General features: G+C 37.7%; 1 protein-coding gene across 1 annotated transcript in view; it reads left to right on the top strand.

Moving 5' to 3' along the window:
- Positions 1-25,073, top strand: part of ITGBL1 (integrin subunit beta like 1) — a 130,190-nt gene that overhangs the window by 99,377 nt on the left and 5,740 nt on the right. The window contains exons 8-9 of the mRNA XM_021415869.1: positions 10,680-10,796; positions 23,398-23,544. Coding sequence (XP_021271544.1) covers positions 10,680-10,796; positions 23,398-23,544 — 264 coding nt within the window. The remainder of the gene's footprint in view (positions 1-10,679; positions 10,797-23,397; positions 23,545-25,073) is intronic.

Raw genomic sequence — 25,073 nt, 5'->3', positions numbered from 1 at the left:
ACTGCTAACTGCCTTTAATTGCTGGGGTTTGCTCATGTTTTCAAATGGGAGGCTGAGTGTAAGTATGTGAAGCTCATAATTACAACTGTTCTCTCTAACCCAGTTTTAACAGACAGCACCCTGCCCTTGTCTGCTTGTGGGGCAATGTCAAGGCAGATAAGATATCAGAGGGCATAGTTTTCAAGAATTTTAACCAAGTATACCTGTAGGGTGGTAGGTAATTTGCCTAGTTAGTCTTCTTTGATAACTCTAGGCCCACTGTTTTGTTATTCCATGCACACTTCCGGAAATACCAGGGCTCAGGAAACCCTGCAATGAAGAATTTACTCCTAATACTTAAAATCAGAGAGAGGAAAAATGGAGGATTGTGTGGTTTTCTAAAGATAAAGTTTGCATTTAAAAAGCTGTTAAAATATTGCCTTTAATTCCCCTCATTATACATTGCATATTTTTTCTCAGAGCCAATCTTTTTGGGCACCAGGAGGAAGTGTTATTTCACAGATTTCATTATTACACTTACGGCAAAGATTTTTGGAGATGTAAGGCAGTGTCTTTACAACAGATAAAATAGAGAGCCTTGTAACAAGAGGCTAGTGCACAATCTGGCCGGCTGGCAAGAAAAAGGACAAATTTGTTTACGAGCGATAGGCAAGAGCATTTTGACTTGGAACAACTTGGTAGATGATGCAGTTGCTAGGTAATGTCTTTCATTTCTAGAAAAAGTCTTGAGGTGAAAGCTAATCAATAAAGTAGATACAGTGTGATGTCATTAGTTGCCATGGTTGCTGAACTTAGCAGTCTGTTATCTGCAAATAGTATTGATGGTTGCTATGCAGTTGAATCTCTTTATATTGTTGTTTTGTGATTATACAGCTCTTTAATCTTGACTAAAGCTTCAAAGAACAGCGTGTCTAGGAGTTTAAACATTTTAATAGATAGGCTTGTATTACAACCCTGAAATATCTTGAAATTTACTACCTAATAAACAACAGGCATCAGCAGGAAGTGAACAAGGTTAACATTTTGGTGATTAAACTTCCACAAAGCAGTTGACATTTTCTAGTAAATTAATCTGCAAATTAAATATCTCTGAGGAATTAGTGCTATGACTCATTACATGGCAGATTGTGTCAAAAGGAGGTAAGCAGTCAATCCTCTGGATGATAAGGCAGTCAAATGTCTAAAGCTGTAGATGGCTCGAAAGCCATCACAGCTTCTTGAACAGTGTTCTTATGTTTCATATATCTTTTACTGTTAGGTTGTGGCTCTTCGTTAAGTTTGGAGTTTGCTAGAAAATATTTTATAGCAACTTATGTGAATTATCAGACAATTGGACAGGCTGAAAGGAAAATGAGCCCTATTTTTCCTGATTGTTGCCAAGGTAAAGGAAAAGCATTTTCAAGCCAGATCCCTTAAATCAAATGCAATATTTTATTTTTCTTATTCTGTGGAGATGTTAGTTTTAGTGGAATGCTGTGTGTCCTTTACTTGATTTATTGGCATCATTTTACAGTAGTTTTTTTGATAGTTCGAGTTATTGAAAGCATTTTGGAGAGAAAGGGTGAAGATATGAAAAAGCAGAGCTCAGTACAAGCTACAGAAGGTAACAGAGCATGATCTGAAAGACGAAGTGATTTGTAGAAGGAGAAAATGCATAGTACCCACTGGTGAAGCATTTTTAAGGGAGGGGTGGTTCACTGGACAATGTGGAAAGAGAAGAAAATTGACTGAAAAGCAGAAAAGAAAGAGGTTGATGGAAGAAATGAATTATTTCATTAGAAAGAGAGAAAGAAGAATGGGGGGAAGGAAGGGTAGGAAAAATCAGGTTATATTTTGCTGAATATTGCATCTTTGAAGTGACATTTGCCATACTGTGTTGTTTTTTTTCCCCCCAACTAATTCCTCCTCCTCTTCCATCTCTGCTGTTCTTTGCCTTAACAACACATTTCTTTAGAAAGTGCTTTGCCACCTTCTTTCTTGTCTTCTTCACACATCTCTCCACTGTGTGGTGACATTGACTATCACATTTCTTTCGAACACAGAAGTAATTGCCTTCATAGTCCTACTCCTCCCCTTAATATAGGGAGTGAATTGTCAAGGGCAGGAAAGCAAAGTAAGATGTCACTGGGAGAAGCAAAGCATTTGTTTTAAAATCCTGCTCATGCAAAGTGGGCAGGAGTGTTATGGATGACTCCTCTCCTGGAACTCTGCTAGAAACTCCCTGTTGGCTGTGCAGGAACACAATAGCAGCCTTCCGGAAGGGTGTCCTCAAAGCACTCCTGAGGAGAAGAGGCAGATGGAGGAAACATGCCTCTTGATGATGACAGCAGATGTCAACAAGTTAACATTCTGAAAAGGAACCTAGCAGCACAGCAGTGCTTCTTACCCAAATGTTTAAAGAGAGAGAGGAAGAAGGAAAAAAAAAAAGCAAATCAACTTGGAAAAGAAGAAACAAATCAGCAGGGCTGATCAGCTAGAGCTGTAAAAGACTATCTGATGCTAAATCTGTAAAGTGCTGCTGCTGAGTGGATTTGTCTAAAGAAGTATTCACTATTAGGCTGTCACAAAGGAAGAGCATTTACTTCAGATGCCATATGCCAACTGTGCAATTAGGCTTCTAGTCATACATACTGCCTGTACTAAAGCAGGGGGCAAGCCTCAGCCATTTGCAATTGCTGCTGTGTAATGCTTCCTTTTGCAGTCCTGGATATTCAGTTGCTTACACTGCCGTGAAGCTTTTGTTGTTTGGGATAAAATGCTTCTGATCTTTTATTTCCTCAGAGTATTTGTCTTAAAGATATTTCTTCCTGTGTGTTTTCTTTCTCCAAAGTAAAACTAAATTGTCAGACCTTTTTTTAGTACACTTTCACATAATAAAGTAACTCAATTTTAAAAAAAGATTAAAAGATAAAACATTTTCTGTTTTACAAAAAAAAGAATAAACACAACACACTACACATTTTGTGATAAGAGGTACAGCTTGGTACTTTGTACCAGTGAACAATCTCTTAACACATGCATGCAATAGTGGAATGATGGAAGCAGTTTGTGAATTTTTGAACTTTTTCTTAGGCCAAATCCTGATCCCAACAACCACTGCAGGAAAATGAATGTAGGTGAGCAGCAGACAAGGATGCAGAGAAGTCCCCAGAGTCACCATGACACTCTGTATAGTATTCCTTGCATAGCATATGCACTGTTCCCAGCGCTTATGTAGTGGGACTTTGATGTTTCACATAGAAGTGAATGGCCCAGTGTCACTAAGCTCACTTTTGGAGAAGGTTTTTCCAAGCATGTCTCAGCCCTTCAAATAAAAATAAGAATATCAATGTCAGCATTAAGTGAAAGAATGCTGGCCTTGGAGGCTACATGTAGGGGGAGATAATGAAACGTGGAACAAGAACTCATCAGTTGTAGATACAAGTCTTCTAAATGTGTGTCGCAGCAACGTGATGTAGTTAGTTTACTCTGTTTGCTTCAGACCCGTGAATAGTGCTGAATGTAATTAATACCCAGTGCAGTTTTAGCAGTTGAGAACTGGCTATTTAGGTGATGGAAAATAATGTTGGTGCTATTTAATAAAAATCTCAGATCGTTCTGCTAGCAGTTCACTTCAGTGTACCGAATTCTTGACATGAAAAGTAGTTCACAAATGCCAAGTCTGGAAACTTGACTTTGGATTTATTAAAGCAATTTTCATTTTATTATATGTCTGCATGATTCAGCTGAGCTCTTCTCTGGAGCTTTTATAATTTTAGCTGAGGTCTTGGGTCAGTCATGCTGCAAATAACCTCTTTTTATGAGTAGACTTGAGACATGTGTTTGTTTTTCTATCTATTGATTTAGAAACAGAGTTAGTTCCCTACCCAAATCTGAACAAGTAGTTCTTGTAATAGTTGCAGCACACTTTTTATTGTCTATGAGAAGTTAAATGTACATTTTAATGACTCAAATGATTCAGTGATTTACTGCAGAAAAAAAAGTACTTGTTGCTTGAACCTTGTGAGAAAAGACCAGTTCTCTCCAGAAAATCTCCACAAATAAAGCCCCCCAGGTCTCCAGCACACTAATGGAGCAATCCTGTGTACAATAAGGAATGCAATCCCGATTCTTGTAGCTTCTGTTGCAATATCAAAGCATTGGTATTCCAGCCTGATATGTCAAATGCCAGGAGGCTGCTGTACAAGATGCCATTTCCTGGGCTCCATTTTGCACAAAGACTCATGAGGTGCAACAGAGCCAGGGCAATCCACTGCTGATGCAACTCCTGCACAACTCCACTCCTATCTCTGGGGTGTACTAACATTGGCACTTGCGATACAGGTTGTCATGGTGAGCAGCACAGTGCACCCTCCTCACTCTGCAGCTACAGCTGAGCAGTCAGTGCAGAGGACAAGATACGTTTAGAACTGTGTTCTTCATTTCTGGGAGGGGAGGGGGGAAATAGCCCTTCATCACAGAAAGGAGTATTCAAGTCCAGCAGGAAAATTGCTTGTTCATGTAGATGTTAGATAGACTGCATCGATGGTTTACCAAGGTAAACCATATGAGTTTCAACAGGGCCAAGTGTCGGGTCCTGCACTTTGGTCACAACAACCCCAGGCGAACCTTGGAAAGCTGTCTGACGGAAAGGGACCTTGGTGTGCTGATGGACAGTCGCCTCAATATGAGCCAGCAGTGTGCCCAGGTGGCCAAGAAGGCCAATGGCATCCTGGAATGGTGTGATGAGCAGGACTAGGGAAGTCATCCTGCCCCTGTACTTGGCACTGGTGAGGCCTCACCTCGAGTACTGTGTTCAGTTTTGGGCACCCCAGTACAGAAAGGACATTGAGGTGCTGGAGCAGGTCCAAAGAAGGGCAACAAGGCTTGTGAAGGGTGTGGAGAATATGCCCTATGAGGAGCGACTAAAGGAACTGGGGCTGTTTAGTCTAGGGAAGAGGAGGCTGAGGGGAGACCTCATTGCTCTCTTCAAATACCTGAAAGGTGATTGCAGTGAGAGCGGGGTTGGTCTCTTCTCACAGGACAAGGGGAAATGGCCTTAAGTTGTGCCAGGGGAGGTTTAGGTTGGATATCAGAAAAATCTTCTTTTCAGAAAGGGTTGTTAAGCACTGGAACAGGCTCCCCAGGGAGGTGGTTGAGTCACCATCCCTGAATGTGTTTAAAAACCGTTTGGATGTGGTGCTCGGGGACATGATTTAGCAGTGGGTTGTTAGAGCAGCATGGTTAGGTTGCAGTTGGACTTGATGATCTTGAAGGTCCTTTCCAACCTGAGCAATTCTATGATTCTATGATTCCATTCCATGATTTGATGATTCTATGTTGAATTCCTTTTGCAAGATGTTGCACCAGAATTATGATAGTCCATCTAGGTGCTTTGTCACAATTTGTTAGGCATGCTGGAGCATTTGAAACAAACATAGCTGTACTAAGATAAAGCCTTTTTAGAAGAGGAGAACTTATTTTTTTCCAATATAACCAGAGAATTGCAGGTGATGTTGCTCAAATGTAACCAGTAAAGCATTGCTCCTGCCTGTCCAAAATCCTCGCCATAAATAATCCCCAGGTTTTTACTCTATGTGTGAACTCAATGTTTAAAGAGGCTGTAAGGATACTTCTCCACAATCAAAGATGCTTCTAAATGTGTCCTTTATCTGGTATCTCAGAAATCATTGTTTAGTTCCAGGAATTACCAATATTTTAAAAGCTGTGGAGGCAGTGTTATTTTTTCCAGGAAGTACAATATTTTTATACAAACAGTTATTTTTGTTTATGAAAAGCTATTCAAGGTGTGAGAAGCCATTGCAAGACACTTTGGGAACTGGAGATGCAAAAGAAACTGTATGTGTCCATTGTTTTCTATTGGAGTTTTTGTATTTCTCAACATTGTATAAACTCACCTAGATTAAACTTGCTCTTGACGCTTCAGACTGAGTGGGCACTATGAGATTTTCCACCTCTTTTTTGGCACATGCTGCACATTTTTACTCATTTATTCTCTTTACCAGTCTCTTTTGCCTCCCTTCCTTTTCTTTCACTGAAGCTGCTACATCCTATCTATTACTTCCTTAAGTCAAATCTGCTTTCCTCTACCCAGTGTGTCTCACAACATGGACTGATCTGTGCAAATCTCCTCATCTACAATCTCTGGTTTGCCATTTCTGAACATTATTTTAGATCATCTGCTCCCATCCAGCATGAAGTGAGTTCTGGCAGCAGAAAGACACAGAAGCTTTGCTGAATGTTCTCATTGCCTGAGATTCCTTGATAGCAAAGTAATCGTAATTTCTAATAGGAAATGTTTTCAGATGCTAAACCTGGGACAGCCAAGGGGCAGGAAAGTCCTTCCTGAAGGCACATTCCCTTCTGTTTATCACTGATGTGAAACAGCATCCTTCCCATGTGCCCATGTGCTGATGAACCTGATTGGCTTTTGCTGCAATCTCTGCTTGGGCTGAAAGATAGCGTTGTGGTTTCGTACTGTATTCCTTACACTTATAAAAACAAACAAAACAAAGCAACCTGCACAAAAAATCCAACCAATTTATTTTCATTGAGATTTAAAATCAGCACTATGTACAGAAAAATCATTTATATTTAATAGTTATGGGCAGAAAAGGACAATGAAGTATCTTTTATTTTATTCAGTGTTTAACATTGAAAGCTATCTCTCTGTCTTCCTGATATTTTTGCTGTCAATAACAGAGTAAATATGTTTTATTACACAAATTATATACTTCCAGAAGAGTGTTTTAAAACGTAGATTACGTGTATAAATGAGACTTTTGTTCAGTCCATATGGGAAACTGGAAATTGGTTTGAATGCATGCAGCTAATGGTCATAGCAATTTATATGGCAGCACATGTAATCTTTTAAGTCTGGGCACCATTTACTTTAGCTATATTTTCAGAAATGCTGGATTAAAAAAAAAAGAAAAAATAAATGGTGGATAAAATCAAAAGGTAAGCAATTACAGCCTTTTTTTTTTTTAAATTCCAGAGTAAGTAATCTCACAAACTTAAGTGTTTTAATGTGATGTGGCAGTCAAATTCCCTTTATAAACAAAGAATGCCCTGGCCCAGTCTTTTTTGAGTCTTCAATAACAATTAGAAGTAATAAATTAATACTCCTATTGACATCAGTGGGAGAAAAGAGTGCAAGTAAATATGAAGACTGCAGACAAATAAATGTTTTGTATAATTATTCTATTTTTAGAATCCTGTATTGCAATAAGCTTAGCTTTATGATGCTAATATAACATCCCCTGTAAACCTTTCTTCATCCGATGATGACATTTACTGTCCCTGTTGAGTGAGGAGAGGAAACCACTTGCTCTTAGGTGTCAGAGGTAAACTTGTGTCTCTTTACTATTAAGGCACAGCTCTGGCTCTGGTAGTTGAAAAGGTGCCAAATATTCTAGTCCTCATGTGTTTAATTGTTTCTGTATGCCTTGGAATTTAAAGAGAATTTAGGATGTGTTTGGCAGTAGCTTTCCCTCTATAATCAGGTTGCTATGGGAAACCTATTATTCCAGACAAAGAAAGGGTATGTTTAGTGAAGTGCTGATCCCTCTTCAGTATAATGTGAGCTTCAAATTACTTTCGAACCACCGAATTTGTGTGGTAAGTATTTTATCACCGTAACTAAGAGAATAATGTTACAGAATAAGGCGTGGCTTCTGCTAATTCTATAGCAACACATTTGATGAAGTAGCAGAATGGTTGGAGCAGGTTTACACTGAAAACATCTTATCCTGCTTTTCCCAGGGAAGAAACTGAAATTTATTGTTCGAGAATGCTAATAACTATTGCATTTATCTATATGGTGATAAATAAAGTCTTTGGAATTTATATGTAGTTAGTTGTTCAGAAGCAAAATGGATTTATATCCTTCGTTAGATTACCTCCATAGAGTGAGCCCACCCGATACGATCTCATGAAAATTGCAGTGTTTTTGGAGGTAAAACGTACTTTTTAAGTCAGTTCAAAGTTAGTTATTTACTTCCACAACTAAATCCCTTTCTCATGTTCCTAGTGCTGTTTTCTGCCTCATTTGGAAAGAGAAGGAATGATGAAGTAATAATCTGGCTGCCACTTTCAGCAGTGCACTAAGCTGCTATGGATGTATCTTTGAGTATTTCAAAAGAAACAGCTCAGAGAAATCCGTTTCCAGCTCACTAACTGGATGAAGTTTCTGTCCATTTTCAAGACACATCTGCATTTAGATCAGATGATGAATAGCAGACCCTGAGCTTCGTGGGGAGCTAGCCAAAAGCAAATGTGAAGCACAGACATGACAAAGGAACTTGAGCTGTTTGAATGTTGGTGTATCGTTCATTAGCTAGGATGACCAGAATGAGAAGATAAGATCCAAACCCCCTTTCTGCTTGATTTTGAGAAGCCAAGCTGAGCTTGCATTTCTTAAATGCAAATAAATACCCTGTCTGCTTGAAGATGGGATATTCCTCAGTCTGTCCCTGATGGAACTGTTGCACATGAACTAAAATAAATAAATATTAATCGCAGCAGGGACTGTGAGGAATTGTTTCCATTCCAGAACAAGTGCTCAAACACCAGGCTCTCAAGTCATTCTCGCTTATTAATTTACACATTCCAGGGGGCAATGCTTAATTACAGAATGTGCACGAGCCTCATTACAGAACCTTCATTTGCTTATCCCTCTGGAGGATTTTCCATCTCTGCTGACTCCTCTTTTCAAAGCAATTTTCTTAAACGGATTTTATTGTCCTTCAAGTATCCTCAGGGTAGTATGGTTAGGTTGCGGTTGGACTTGATGATCTTGAAGGTCTTTTCCAACCTGAGAAATTCTATGATTCTATGATTATACCATTACCTGGCTAGGATGCCAGTGTTAAAGATGGTTCTTTTGTTTATTTTCATAGATTTTTCACAACAGATGGGTCCTGTTCATCAGGTAGGTACCCATCTGCCTAGGAATGATTGGCTCTGCCTTTGGGACACTTGGTAATGTGGTGGTGAAGAAGCTGGTATGTCTTAGATAGACGAATAGAGACTGTGGAATCCCCAAAATGTAGCAAGATGGACACATGAAAAGTCTGTTTTTTTAATTAGTAAGGAATCATTTTATACCAGTTATGAATGCTTTCTGTGTAAAATAATTATAGATTAGAGAAGGCATACAAATAACATCAATCATTCTGCATCCAATCATATCTTAGATGTGGTCAAGATTGTAAAATACAACTGTATTTTATGATTTGGTGAATGAACTTTCTTAAAGGATTCTTTCTGCAACTAATACCCTCATACAATTGCCCATGCAATGTAGTTTTAAAATAATATATATTATAAAGATATCATGAATTATTTGCTGTTAATTCTTTCATATCTTTTAAAAAAATTAGTGCACTTTAAGATGATCATAAAGCATGATTCTAGATTGAGTCCTGGCACATAGAATTTCGATTCAGATGTGCAGTGAACACTAGTTCATGGAAGGCTAAAGAGCAGAGCAGTTATAAAAAAAATTGGGAAAAGTTGTCCAGAAGTGATGTGGTCCATCCAACTCCAGTTTAATTAGATTGATTTTGTTGAAAAACAAATATAACAAACCTAATTTAAAAGACGACAATGATCTGGTTGAGTGTTGATGTAAAAGGTCATATGGTCATGAAACTTCCAGTTAAGAAAGCCCCACTAAAGTTCTCTTTAACAGTCATTTGTTATTACGGAAAATATTTCAGCACGTGCTGAAAAAGTAATACACATGCTGAATTGTTTGGATTCATCGTGAAAGGCTGCGCTTGAGGGCTTTTTGCTTTAGCGTGATAGTTGCTCCTGCTGTAAATTTGGGCTCTGCAATCAATAGCATCCAGGCCCGTGTTGCTGCTGTGATTAAACTAGATCCAGAGAAGCAGGGTGTTATGTGTATTTCTGGTGATCCTTTTCTTTGTATGTGGTATTTTTCTGAAGACCATTTGCTTCTTTGATCCCTGGTTTCTGTCACATTTTGTGCATTCTTACAGTAGCATGGCATTTAAAAAAAGTGCAATTATGCAGTCAAACTCTTACAAGTTAGAAAATCAGTGTTATCCCAACCGCGAGAGCTTTGCTAAGTCTGTTCACTCCTTAAGCCCTGGGGAGTTTTCCTATGAAGAGGTTGATGGAAGGGAAGACTGTGACAGATATTATGCTTTCTACTTCTGTTTCTTGAGGTCTAGACCTCATTTTGTTTGTTTTCCAAATGCCCAAGAGAGTATTTAAAGAGTTATGATTCTACATGAATGAAGAAGATAGCATCTTAGATAGCCCAGTGCATAAATGATTTAAATCTAGTTTAATTCATTTCAGAGTTTCTGAGGTTTGTGCTAAATATTTTAGATCAATTACAGAGGTTAATTATGCAGTTAAACGTGTGCCATAGCTCTGTTATGCAAAGCTGATGTATGATACAGATACAATGCCAATGATTGCTTATTATTGCTGTTTCCATCAGGACATAAAAGCAATATATTTTGCTTCTGGTTGCCATGGAGAAAAGATAATTTTGTGGGTTTTTCTAATAGAATTTATGTGCATACTTTAATTAATACAGAGTGACATGTAGTTTGTCTTTGAGAGGTAGAATGTAGAATACATTTGTTGTAACATTTAATTTGTTTTACTGAAATTTTGACTATAAAAATATTTTATTCTTACAGGGAAATGTGAATGTGGCCAATGCACTTGTTTCCCTCCAGGAGACAACAGAGTCTATGGAAAAAACTGTGAATGTGATGATCGACAGTGTGAAAGTGCAGATGGCAATGTCTGTGGGGGTATGCATTCACTTAATATAATATAATTAATATAAATATCGGCCATTTGTAATCTTCTATTTCTTCTGATTGTATAATATAATGGCACTATAAGTATTGAATGTTAATGACAATTTATTTTAAAACTTCAGAAGCACTAATAGTGAAGTGGATTAGAGGCAACTGATAGCACATATGCTAAGTGCTATAGCATATATCAAATTCCATCAGTGTTCTTTAAAGAAGAATAAAGATATTTAAATGAAAACTTGAACAATTAAGTGATCTTACCTTTGCATTTTGTGTAGTTGACTTACTGAGAACATTATATTTTACTTTAAGTTAATAATGACCAGCAATACATTTGAATATTTCATATTCCATGACAGTGATATTTCTTTTTCTTAGAAAGTGGAACATATTTGGAAAGAATCTAAACCCTAGAGATACATTGTAATCATATTTATGCATTCAGATGGTTTATTTTAGTGTTGACAGTGAAAACCTCATTTGTTGGTTTTGCAGTAATGAATGCTGGCGTTAAGCAATAAGATTTAGACATGTAAATGCATACATAAAATACAGTATTTAAAAACAAGGTAATCATATTTGTCCTAAAAGCTCTCCTTCTATATTTTATTGGCTTTTTTTTAAATACTCTTAACATTAGCATAGTAAATGATATGAATCATGACATATTTTATTATATCTCTTACTTCTATCTAAAAAAAAACCCCAAACACACTGCTTCATAATCTTGGTGCACACAAAATTTCTGACTACAGGGAATCTTTCTTCCAGGGCTCTGCCAAGCAGAATGGAAAATTCTAGTTAAAATCTCTAACCAACAATGAAAATAGTTCATGACATTCAGGATAATTCAATAATACGAATGTGTAGAAAAATAATAATTTGAAATCTAATTTTATTTAAAGGACATCAAAGCGGATAAAAGCACTGAAAACCTGGGCCATATTGGTTGCAAGTTAAATAGCTGGAAACCAAAATTCATCATCTTCCATGATTAAAAATATCCATTCTACTTATGTCATTCATATTTTACATCATTCAGTGACAATGCTTCAGTGTTAATACTGCTAATTGAATCGCACATTTTGGAAATTATAGGCAAATTTTCCATTGTCCATTATTAGATACGGTGATAATTTTAACTTTCTTTGTTGGCTAGAGGACCTCGCTCTGAAATTATAATCAGCTCAAAATTGTCTGTTTTCACTGTACAAGAAACACTCTAATTCACACTATTACGTAAGTAAACACTTCCCTTAAGTCTAAACAGCTTTGTCCATGGCAATGGCAGAAATCAACTAATTCACTTTAAGCTTTTTTCTTTCCTAATTTTGAAACAATAAATAGAAAGGAAAATCAGTTCAAAAAATTATGAATCAGAGGTAGACATAAGCTCAACTCCTTCACTTTTACTCAAGCTGATAAGTTTAATTGGTTATGGTTCTCTGAAGATGAGAAGGAATTGTATGGGAAAAGAGCAACTAAAGTGCTACTGTCTGGCTTTAGTTGCCGTGCACAGTATGTGTTGTCAGAATTTCAGAAGGTCAAGCCTGTGATTTTGGTGTTCTAGGGAGCTGAACTTGTTCCTAATTCTTCCCCCAAAACTGTAGAATAAACACCATATCAGGAGTCTTGTCATCCTGATCTCTCTTGGAAGTAAAGGGAGATAAGTAAGCAAAACACAAGATGATGATTAAATTCACCAAGATCCAAGCTGACTTCTGAAATGCCTCAAGAGAGATCAGAACATCTTTTCTCACTTGCAGCTGACTGAACTAAATGAGGCACAGCTGGTCTCTAGAGTTTTAGTCTTCCCAATTAGAAGCCATACTGCCGTTAATAATACCCACTAAAAATTGTTGGATTTTTGTGGTAGATCTGTTGGGATTCCAGTGGTAAATAATTGGCAGATTATTTTTTTCATATTCCTGTCATTCTATTTCTTGTTCTATCTATTATATCTTAACATATCAGTTAGCATATTTTTAGATTACTGTAGATGAGATTGTAATTTACTTCTTGAAGTAAGTGTGACCCTATATCATAGGATATATAGGAGTCTTACTAATCACACTAATCTCTTCGATATACCACTTTCTCAAGGCTGCTGGAGCTCTGGAGTGACCTCTTCACTCATATTCCCTTCACTATATTTTTCTCCTCTTCTTTACATATCCTGAGACCTTATTTTCTTTCACCATCCAGTGTCTATCTACACTTCTGATCCACCTGCCCAAGAAACCACCCTTTCACCTCAATAACTGATTTCCTTGCTGCTTTCTTAAGTTTCTAGAACTTGAGCTGTAAGTACTAAATACAGGAATGTTTACATCTACATTATCTTCAGAGAGTCCCCATTGATTGCAGCTTTCTCTTCTCTCACCATATAAGTGAAATCCTCTCACCTTCATGCTCATAATATGAGCTGTTTACTCTATATGCATTTTCTGTTTCCACTCTTGCTTTCAACCACTTTTTCATTGAAAACTGTCTTCCCACTGTTCCTGACGAAGTGTAGGAATTACTTTCATTGTTATCCTTTTCATCTCTTCAACAGCATCTGATATGACTGACAGCTTCAACCGTTTAGGAATTGTCCGATATTTTGTTTGACTCTCACTTCCTATCTTTCTGATAACGTTTCAAATGTTTCTTTTGATACATGGTGTTTCTCATCTCTTCACTTTTATAAGATTCTCTCACCTTTAGCCTTGTTTCATTTGTCCTTTTGCAGTTTATTTTTTCACAGAACTTCTCCCACTAATTTTGTGTTAATGGCACACACATCTCTCTCTGTTCCTTATGTGTTTGCCCTGCCTTTTATCTCAACCTGAACCTCTTAAATCTCTTTCTGAACTGCTTATACTTTCCCCTTTCCTTTTTTCCTCTTTTCATGATTATTTTTCCACCCCTGTCACTACCTATGCAATCACTCTCACGCCCTAAGATCTTGGTAGTTACTGTCTGCAGAGAACTGTAAGATGGTCTCTGAACGTGCAGAGCCTGACGCTGAGCACTGAGAGCCTGTAAGCATACAGAAAGAGAACCAGTGTTTTGAGATAAAAGACATTCTGAAATGAGAAATGTGAATGACAACCTAAATCGTTTGGATAAGAATTGTTACTGGCCTCCTCTGACCAGCAGAGATTGATTAATAGCTTGCTTTCCAGACCAGCTGTGCATGTGATGGTAGAAAGACATGAGGTGAAGGATATGATAAATTAGGGTACAACAGAGTGAGACCTTATTATCATGTTTCTGTATGATTGTAGTGAGTCATTCACTTAAAAATTTGGCGGCCCATCATTGCAGTACCAGGAATAGAGACATTGCTTCTCCTCAAAACAGAAGCTGCACGAGGATTCGACAAAGATTCCACAGCCTTCTGTTAGTACAGATGGATTCCCCTTCCTTTGTCCATGTTTCTACACAGAGACTTACTCTGCTATGGCTAGAGGAGGCGTCTCCTGCAGCCTTTTGAGATTGCTATTTTCTACCTGCCTAAGGGCCCTTTACCTGGAGGCCAGTTTATTTCAGTGATCATTGAATCATGGAATGATTTGAGTTGGAAGGGACCTTAAAGATCATTCAGTTCCAACAATCCTACTGTGGTCAGGGTTTCTACCCACTAGATCAGGCTGCCAAGGTCCCAGCCAACCTGGCCTTGAACACTGCCAGAGATGGGGCACCCAGAACTTCTCTGGACAAGCTGTTCCAGTGCCTCACGACTCTCTGAGTAAAAAATTTCCTCCTAATAACTAACCTAAATCTTCTCTTGTTGTTTAAAACCATTCCTTTTTTTTCCTATCGCTATGTGCCCATGTAAAGAGTCACTTTCCCTCCCGTTTATAAACTCAATTTAAGTACTGGAAGGTTGAAATGAGGTCTTTTCAGAGCTTTCTCTTCTAAAAACTAAACAAGCCCAGTTGTCTCAGCCTTTTTCCAGAGGAGAGGTGCTCCAGCCCTCTGACCATACTCATGGCCCTCCTTTGGACCTGCTCCAATAGCTCCTACATCTTTCTTGTGCTAGATTCCCAGGCCCAGATGCAGTACTCCATATGGGGCCTCACAAGGGCAGATAGAAGGGGATGATCCCCTCCCTCTCCCTGCTGGCCATCCCTCTTGATGCAGCCCAGAATACTCTTGGTCTTCTGGGCTGCAAGTGCACATTACTGGTCTCCATCAAGCCTTTTGTCCACCAAAACCCCAAGTCCTTCTTGGCAGGGCTGCTCTCAGTGAGTTCTCCCAGTCTGTTCATGTATCTGGGATCACCCTGACACAAGCACAACATCTTGCACTTGGCCTTATTGAATCTCATTAGGTTCATTTGGGCCCATTTTTCAAGTTTCTCTAGTTCCCTCTGGATGACATCCCTTCCTTCTATTGTATCAACTGCACCAGTCTACCTAGTGTCATCAGCAAAATTGTTGAGGGTGCACTTGATCCCACTATCTAGGTCATCGATAAAGATATTGAAGAGCACCAGTCCCAAGACGGACCCCTGGAGGATACCACTAGTCACTGGCCTCCACCTGGATATGGAACCATTGATCACAACCCTCTGGCTGTGACCATTCAACCAATTACTTATCTACTGAATAGCCCATCTTTCAAAGTCATATATTTCCAATGTAGAGATAGGAATGTGATGTGGGACCACATCAAAAGCCCTGTAAGATTATGTAAGATTTGCCCTGATGTATTGCAGTGCTGTTCCACAACAATATTATACATCATGCTTTATTTGACTTTACCAAGTTTTTGATTATTTCTTGTGGAAATTAAATACTTTTAGTGCTAAAAGCAGCACATACATGACTGGAGCCAGCAAGAGTTCTGTCTTGGCGCAGCTGTGTCACTGAAGTACACAAGGCTTAACCTTTATTTATCCTGTGTCCTGGTGAGAGGTATACTTCTCTCTCCTCTGAGGTTATGGCTGTGCTACTAACTGCAGATGTGTCCTGATCTTACAAGTGTAATTATTTCCCCTACTGTGTCCAGTATTGTTTTTCAGTGACATCATTGCTGGCTGCTCCACCTCACTGGGCTGACTGTTGTTCTACATGTTCTACTCCCTCTCAGGACTGAGGGCAGGCAGGCAAAAAGAATTCAGGACAACAGTAAAGATCAGTTTGAAATTGACATGGTAATGCTCTTAACTCCATTCATTTTGATTTGTTCTATGGAGTGTGATTGGCCTAGCTGTGAGTTCTTGTCATAGCAAAACATAATCTATTGAAGGAATATACCAGAAGCCCTTCTGGGTTCTCAATGTGCTACTAGTAGGTGCAGGATTATGCTGCTGAATAACTTTATGATAAAAAAAACAAGAAAAACAAAATTGGTAGAAACTCCACACAAGTTTCGCTGGGGCAAATAGCAAAGACTGAAACTCATAACAAGTAACACATAGAAGGACCTTTACATAGGACTAGGGATGATCCCATGCTGTTCTATGTCAATATTTCACTCTCTGCTTTATATACTGTGCAACCAATTAGATAATCAACTTTGAAGAGACCTTTTCATATTCAGTCAGGGATGCCTGTATTGTCTTTCACATCAAGAAACAACCAAAACTCTGGTCATGCCAGAAAGCCAGATTTTTGACTGGTGGCAAAATCAGACTTCAAGAAGTATGATACGTGTATTTTCAAGCATGCAAATTGACTTTGATTACTTCTTAACTTTTTGTTTTGGCCACAACACATCAAAATTTAATCATAACACTGTATGGAATCCAGATGGGTAATTGAATAACTGGCATATCACAGTCTGCTACATCAGAGAGTAAATGCAGCTATCTTCTTTGTTTGTCTGTTTTTCCCAATTCCTTTAGGCTCATTATGTTGAGATTCTGATTGTAGTTTGAAGTTTTGTAAAAGCTGGAGGAACTGCTTTGTGCTTTGGAGAAAATGCTGAGGTAATAAATACCACTTCTCTCCTTCTTCAGGTCTGCATTCACACCTCTTTCTCCTCTAAGAGTAGAAAATCTGTATAGTGAAACTCTACATAAGAAGATATTTTTTTTAATGAAATGAAATCCCCAAGTAAATTAACTTTCACCACTTAGACACAGTCTCTCACTGATTAATTCACTCACACTCTCACACTCACAGACCTCCAAGGACCAAAACATCTGGGTTTAAGTGTTTGGCCAGGATCATTTCTGTGTGACATGGAAGATGGACAAGAGGTACCAGTCGTCGTGCTCTTAGTAGGTCTTTTCTTCTTGCTGAACAGCCACCTGCTGGTTTTTAAACTTGTCTTTTGTATCCCTTAGAACCCACCACTTAAGATGATTTTCTTGACTCAGGATTTTGCTTACTTCCACACACGTCTGCTGTTTTTTGTCTTGACATTTTTAGAACAATGTTGCTCCTGTTGGGCTCAAAAGGAAATGAATGACATATATGTCCTATGCACTCTGTTTTTACATCCTTTACTGTGGAGCACGCAGTCTTTTGCTGACATCAAGTCATCATGGTCTTCACAACATAATACATCACTCAGTTTTCCTGATGTGAATGTGCTGTTGGATGTCAATGCAAGCCATGATTTTAACCTAATTCTGGTGTTTCTTCTTCTGCTTACCTAAACATTTCCATTTATACTTTATTTACACCGGCATTAAGATTTCTAATAGCAGTCTCTATGGCAGAAAACAAGGGAAAAACTGTGATTTACAAAAGTCTACATATATTTGAAGCTACAGTTGCCAGCTTTCTGATTTAATCTTCAGCTACAAACTTCCAAATCACGTTCTCAAAATTGCTGAAGGATTATAAAATCACATAAACATTACCAGGATGTACAATGGAGGATGTCCCTCTCAAGAGGCTGGTATAACTTACCCTTAATTGCCATGTTCCTTTGAACACAAATTTTTCATTACTATCCAGCTAGACTAAGTAATTTGATTCAGAAGACATGCTGATTTCCATTTTTGGAATATAACTATGCATTGTTATATGGTAAACTACAGCAATGGTGAATTGTTTTTAATGAAAGTTTCTAGGTCTATACTGCAGAAAACATGAATGACATTTATTCTCTCATTTATACAGTGAGGCAGAAACATGATATTTTTAGATTGCATGTTCTTATAAGACCAATAAGTTCATAACCATAATAACGAGAGCTGTGATTAATGATACACTTCATTAAGCAAAGCTAACTATTAATATTACGGTGCAGTTGCCGTTAGACAGTTTTCTTGTTTCTTGCAGTAATACTGCTTCACAGAAACAGAAATATAGAGGACATAATGTAGCGAAAATGCTTAGGACTACCAATTAGGAATGAAAAAAATAATATCAGTCAATTGTCCGATTAAAGACAGCTTTTGATACTATCTGGTCCGAAAATTCAGAAATATGGATTCAACTCCTGACTCTGCTATGGGCTTCACAGACTGCATGGGGCATCAACTGAAAGTCTTCAGTTATCTAAATGTAGGCACCTTGTATGATTTCTGATCTCCATATCCAACCACAATGTGGCTCTAAAAGGACACAGAGACACTTGTATAGTTACCACCATCATGAAGAAGTCTTTGATACTTTAGATTATGTCAATCAGCTCTAGGAACCTGAACTGAACTTGTAATTCCTTTTTTGTTCCTCTTGTGTTCAAATAAAAGTTTTTTTCCTCTCCAGCATATTTTTCATCTTTTCTATTGAAAACTCTTCAGCGCAGGGACCACATTCTCTTGACTAAGAGATCTGAAAGCATGCATGGTATATTCTGTATTAAATTCAGTTGGATTTACTTAGTTAATTACTTTCCTATTTTTTTCTTTTAAATTTACTACAGATTTCTGTCCTGGTCACTCAGACATTTTTGCAGATGTATAAACTTTTGCAGATGTATAAACTATGTAACTTCACATAGTTACATAGAGCATTTAGTTTTTTCAGCTTTTAAAACAGCATAAAATGGGATTTAGGTTTGGAATAAGCTTTCTAACAGAATCTTTCTGTTGAAATAAGAAATAAAGGAGTGATAATGCATCAGTATTTAAGTTGACTAAGAGTTATTAATTCACAAAGGGCAAAAAGATCTTATACACTGAACTTCACATATTCGGCTATAAGTAGCCATTATGTTACACGTAGCTCTCCCTTATATTGAATTCTGTGTACTGTGTGCAAGAGACTTCAGAGACTGTTTGTCTCTGAAAAGGGCATCCAGCCATGCTCTGAAGAATATTGGTCTATGCCAACATCACTAGATTGTTTACTCCAATAATTATCATCCTTGTGTAACTGTTGTTTCACTTTTCAGATTGTCTCTATTTGTCAGTACCAGCTATTCTCTTGGGTTCTCACTTTGACTTTCGTTGGTAGTTTGAGAATCCCCATTCCAATACCTTCAAAGAAGGGAGTTCAGAACTTGTTGAAACGTTTCTTAGTTTTTCATTTTGTTTTGCTTTTTTTAAATTTCTTTGTTTATTTTTTTCCCCAGTAGAATGAACAGATACAGATCTTTGAAGGTCTTTCAACAACTCATTTTCTTTGCCCTTTGAATTCTTTCTTTGTAACTTTTTGGGACCTTTCCAAGTTTTTCAAAATCTTTTCAAACATGGATTGTCACAGTGTGTTTCCATCTCCTCAGTGCTCTAAATGTTCCTACTTACTTCTGTTCCTATTCATTTCTCTCCTTTTACATGCATATGAAGATTGAATTAGTCCTCTTCGTGGAAGTTTCAGTTTAGTTGTCTGTCTGTTGCATATTTCATGCTGGAGCCACAGTCCACCTTAATTAGACTTGGACAACACCAAAAAAAGTATTATGGAAATATAATAGAAAATCAGTACTTTGCTTTCAGTTTCTGCTAGGTTTCTCTGCCTTTTTTTTTTTCATAGATGTTGCAATCAGCTGGCATTCTCCTGGTATTCCAATATTAAAAAAAAATAAAAAAATCAGTGATCCAGTAATTTTTTTTAACCAATTGTTTTATTATATTTGGGCAGGTTAGTGAAGCCTGCTCATTTAGAAATATTTCTCCCAGATATATGATTTTTAATATTCTTTTATGTTAATAATATAATAGAAAGTACTTTACTATTCTTGGGTAATAAAGAGAAAATCCTGTTTATATTTAAATATAGAGAGAAATATTTGTCTCATTTAATATTTTGTTCTAAACTGGGGATCCTGTGTTATGCTGAGATTTTTCGTGTTCATAATACACATTTAAAATTTATTGTTCATCCACTCTTTATTTTCTGATCTCTTTCTTCTTTTTTTCCCCTGTTATGTCAGTTTTATTCAGAACTAAATTTCTCATATATGTGGGTTACTTCGGCTGTACATCTTTATCATTCCTAACTAGTAAAGCCTCTCCATCATTAGTGGACTTCTCTCTTATATAATGTAGCTGCTGGGCTATCAGTCAAATTCTTTCTTTATACAGGACAGTTAAATTCATATTTTAAAAGCTGAAGGCTTAGTTCCCTCTTTTATGGCTAATGTTGGCTTTATTGTATTTATATATATTATGTTACTTTGAAAAATTTGTTCTCCTGAGGTGTCAGGTTTTGTTCAAGGCTGCTCTCAATTTGCTGTTTTTGAACATTACCTAATTATAATTGGTTAGTCCATAAATAACAATGAACTTCCACTGAAATGATTAATTTACTGTTTTCACGATACTGAAATTCACATGTAGTGGTGCCTTTTGTATTAGAAAATTATCGTGTAGTTTTTTTGGGAACTCTGACAATAATTGCAGTTGGCTGCATGTGTTGTCCTGATCTGAAGTTACCCACAGCCACACGGCTTTCTTTCTAAACATGATAAGAAATAACTCATTCTGGTGTCTGGTTTGATTTGCATCAGTCTGGGCTATAATGGACCTCTGCTAGAAATCTGTTAAAGCTCTCTTTGCTAGTGTATTCATCTTTCACATTTAAATCTCATCTCAATCTTAATTGATAATTTTAAACAAAGTGACAGAATTTTTAATATAATCTTTTTCTTTCATTTGTCTCCCCATCACAGCATTTTTTCTCTGCTTAAGATAAGCATTTAAACTATTCAGTCATATATTTAAATGTTCATGAACACTTATTTTTATGAATGAAGATCCATTACAGTAAGCAATTTGTTATTTGAACTGTTTAATTTTAAATCTGAATTTTAAATCTACTAACAGACCAATACTTTCCAGTTGGTTTGTTTATTCTGAACAGTTAAATCAGTATTTCATTACTTTAGCCAATTCAGTTCCATTGAACTTTACACCTTCAATTAGAGATTTTTCTTTTGCCTTTTTCTATAGTCTTGAAAGAAACTATCTTCAGAACTAAAAATTTCCATGCTTTTTGTTACTGTTTATAATTCTGAGAGACTGAGATTTATTGGAATGAAACTGGGACACTTTTAAAATAATTTGAATATTACTTCCAGCTGTGTTTAGTTTTGGGCCCTTCACTACAAGAAAGATATTGAGGCCCTGGAGCATGTCCAGAGAAGGGCAACGAAGCTGGTGAGGGGTCTGGAGCACAGGCCTTATGAGGAGCGGCTGAGGGAGCTGGGGTTGTTTAGTCAGGAGAAGAGGAGGCTCAGGGGAGACCTCATTGCACTCTACAACTTCCTGACGGGAGACTGGGATGAGGAGGGGGTCAGCCTCAAACAACAAATAGGCCTCAAGGAAATGGCCACAAGTTGCACCATGGGAGATTTAGATTAGATATAAGGAAAAACTTTTTCTCTCAAAGAGTGGTCAGGCACTGGAATGGGCTGCCCAGGGAGGTGGTGGAGTCACTGTACCTGGTGGTGTTCAAGAGGCGTCTGGATGAGGTGCTAGGAGATATGATTTAGTAGCTCAGTGGGTAGTAATGGTGACAGGAGGATGGCTGGACTAGATGATTTTGTAGGTCCATTCCAACCTTATGATTCTATGAGTCTATGATTCTATGATTCTATGATTCAAGCGAGAACAATGTTTATAATGTTTTGGCCCTTCTGTTAGGTTGGCTTGTTCAAACACCTTCAAACAAATGCAAAGAGCATCTGCAAGTAGGACATAAATGACTAATCCAAATAAAACTGGTTTTCACAGGCTCTTTCCTCATCTCACCTCATAATACAGCAAATAGTATTTTGATAAAACAGATTCCTCAGAGTAAAAACAGAGTAGTCCTTTATGCTCTGGGGATTTGTATGGTTGTATTGCATTTAAGCAGTGGGGGCTGCAGGGGTTGCTTCTATGAGATGAGAAGCTGCCCCAGGTTGGACACGGCCAGTTCCAGTTGGCTCCAGAAAAGAGGATAGGAATGACCAATGCAAGACAATGTATGTCAAAATTTTATGTGGGAATTTCTTAACTTTGTTTCCTGTAAATTGTGTAAATGCAAGAAAAAATGATGCAAAAATTACTTCCTCGGTGAAATCAGCATAGATTTCGTACTTTTCTTTGCTAAAATTAGTACAAGTTAGAACTCTACAAATAATTTTCCAAAACCGAAATCATGTTGAGCATCTTACTTATCAGTAGTTGACATCATATTAAATCTAATCTATATGTTGCTAATAAAAAAGTAAATAAGGCAGATAAAAATAGTAAGTTTATGTAGACAATGCATGCCATCTACCTGGGAGCAGCATATGGGACAGTATATCCAAGTGTTTTCTTCCTCTTTTGTTTTGATTTGTGGTATCACAAATATAATGAAGAATCTGAGGTAGCATTAAACTTATTGCTAGTTATCAATCCATAATATTTGATACGTGTTAAATGTATATATGTAAATTTGTAATTAACGAATCTCACTTGCAAAATCGTTAATAAAGCTGTGTTCTTTGTTACTGAGCATTTACATTTGTATAGAAATTAAGAACAAAAAAATTAAGAACAATCAATACATGATCTGAGATGCAAAAATTCTTCTGAACATCAGATGTCTGTGAATACGGACAGCTTCAAGACTTTGGAGCTTCCAGTATTTCCTAATTTAAATTAGTGAAGTATTTGGCTATCAGCACTTGTAGCAAACTACGAGATTTGTCTCTCCTTTGGGTTGCTGTCAGTGCTGTCTCCTAATTTGCAATGTCAAGTTGTGTTGCCTCACAAGTGCACAAATTAGAAAAGTAAAATTGCTGATTTTCTTCTCTGCATCCTACAGGTCAGTGCTTTGCCAGATACTCCTACGACTTGTTCCCAACTTCCCAGCTCCCAAATTATCTCAGTTCCCTCACTTCCACCTGTTTTCTGCATAGGAGGTGGGATAGGATAAAAGTCACTGGCATATATCATTCACTTCTTTTAAGCCAAGTAAACTAATTAACTAGCTAAAGATTTATTTTTTTTTTCTGGAGAATTACAATTCTGTGATGAAAAGTGAAATTCTGGCTAGGAGATATTTCTTATTTCTTTTTCCCATTTTTACTTCTGTATTCTTGTCTGTATTTTTTGTCACCTTTTCCTCTTCCTGCTTCCTTTTTTCCTTTTCCTGTTTCCTGTTTCCTTTTCCTTTTCTCCATAGCATGCCCTTTACACTGCAGAGATCTGGAGGTGATCTCAACTATGACTGCAGTCACAGTTTTCTGCTTGTTTTGCTAATAACCTACCTTGGTGTCATTACAGGCCATGGCATCTGTTCATGTGGCCGATGCGTTTGCCAGGAAGGGTGGTTTGGAAAGTTGTGCCAGTATTCAAGGAAGTGCAACATGACAGAAGAGGAGAGCAGAAGTCTCTGCGAGTCTGCAGATGGTGTATTGTGCTCAGGGAAAGGTAAGGACTGACAGCTTAGCTACTGCACAGCAGTGCCCTTGCAGAAGAAATGGTCAGGTTCTGGCAGAGTAATGTGCATGAAATTGGGCTGTTGTTTGGTAACTCTTTCAAAGGCACCTGTTGTTAAAAGAATTTACATTTGGCTTCGTAATGCACTTACATCCATTTTGTTAAACACCCACTACAGCCATACATGCTTAACGGCATTAATGTCCTATGCAATTTGTTAATAGCTTATAATTTCCTTCATCTGTTTATCTGATGTTTTGCATTAAGCAGCTGTACATTATAAACCAAATGTTAATGCTCCATCTAGTCTGAGGGACGGGATGCTACCTGCAGTAACAATGCAGGGGGCAAGATGGCAAATGTAATATCTCAGGCAACAGTAAGTTGAGGATGGAGCTTAGCAGCAACATTTGGTATGCTCAACCTCTGTCTGCCAGTGCAACAGCAAGTGAAAGTTAGATATTGGTAATCCCCATGGCAGAACTCAACATATTCTCTCATTTCCTAATTTTTATCAAGGTGGTTACGTCAGCTTCAGTCCCGCTATAAAAAATTGCCAGAGGGAGAAATAAAATTTAGAAAATCTTGATAATTAACCTAAATTGTTCTCTGAGGTTCTTAACTTGCAGTCTTTCAGTGTGGGTAATTGCATTACTGGAAGGAGATTTTCTTAGTTCCCCTGTAGTGCAAGCTGTCTCTTTTTTTAATGTAATATAGCTAAAAGAGAAGAGACAGTAAATGGGTGGTAGGATTACCTGGAGGCTAGAATGCACCCACTCAGGGATGGATGTGCCATCTCCTCTGTCCATGTATCCACTGCATAGACAGGGATCACCTTACCCATTAACTGGAGAAAACAGCTAAGAACCTTTTAAATCAGGCAGAATTTAAATTGCCCTTTCTGCCTTTCTGGTAACTTTTATGTGTATATGCATACGGAGTTTTCAGCCTGACCTTCTCCCATCTGTTTATGTCTTGTCCAAATTCCTCCCCATCGCACAATTTTATTTATTTATTTATTTATTTATTTATTTATTTATTTTTGCTAAAGTTGATGCAAAGTCATGGAAAAGGAGGAAGTTGTAGTGTTTCTCTATTGCTTCTAGAGGATGTAGCTATTTTTAAATTAGAGTATATGAAAGAGAATATTGAGTTTCTAGAGGACTGAAATTACTGGAGCAGGTCCAGAGGAGAACCATGAAGATGATCAAAGGGCTGGAGCATCTCCACTATGAGGACAGACTGAGAGAGTTGGGGCTCTTCAGCCTGGAGAAGAGAAGGCTCCAGGGGGACCTCATAGCGGCCTTCCAGTACCTGAAGGGAGTCTACAGGAAAGCTGGGGAGGGACTTTTTAGAAGGACGTGCAGCAACAGGACAGGAAATGGTTTTAACCTGAAAGAGGGTAGATTTAGACTAGATATCAGGAAGAAATTCTTTACTGTGAAATTCTTTACTTCTTTTATGGTGAGATGCTAGAATGGGTTGCCCACTGAGGTTGTGGATGGCCTCTTACTGGAAGC

The sequence above is a fragment of the Numida meleagris genome, chromosome 1 (assembly GCF_002078875.1).
Source record: "Numida meleagris isolate 19003 breed g44 Domestic line chromosome 1, NumMel1.0, whole genome shotgun sequence".
Taxonomy (NCBI): domain Eukaryota; kingdom Metazoa; phylum Chordata; class Aves; order Galliformes; family Numididae; genus Numida; species Numida meleagris.
Note: the sequence above shows the minus strand (reverse complement) of the source record. Positions and strands in the feature narration are given on the sequence as shown.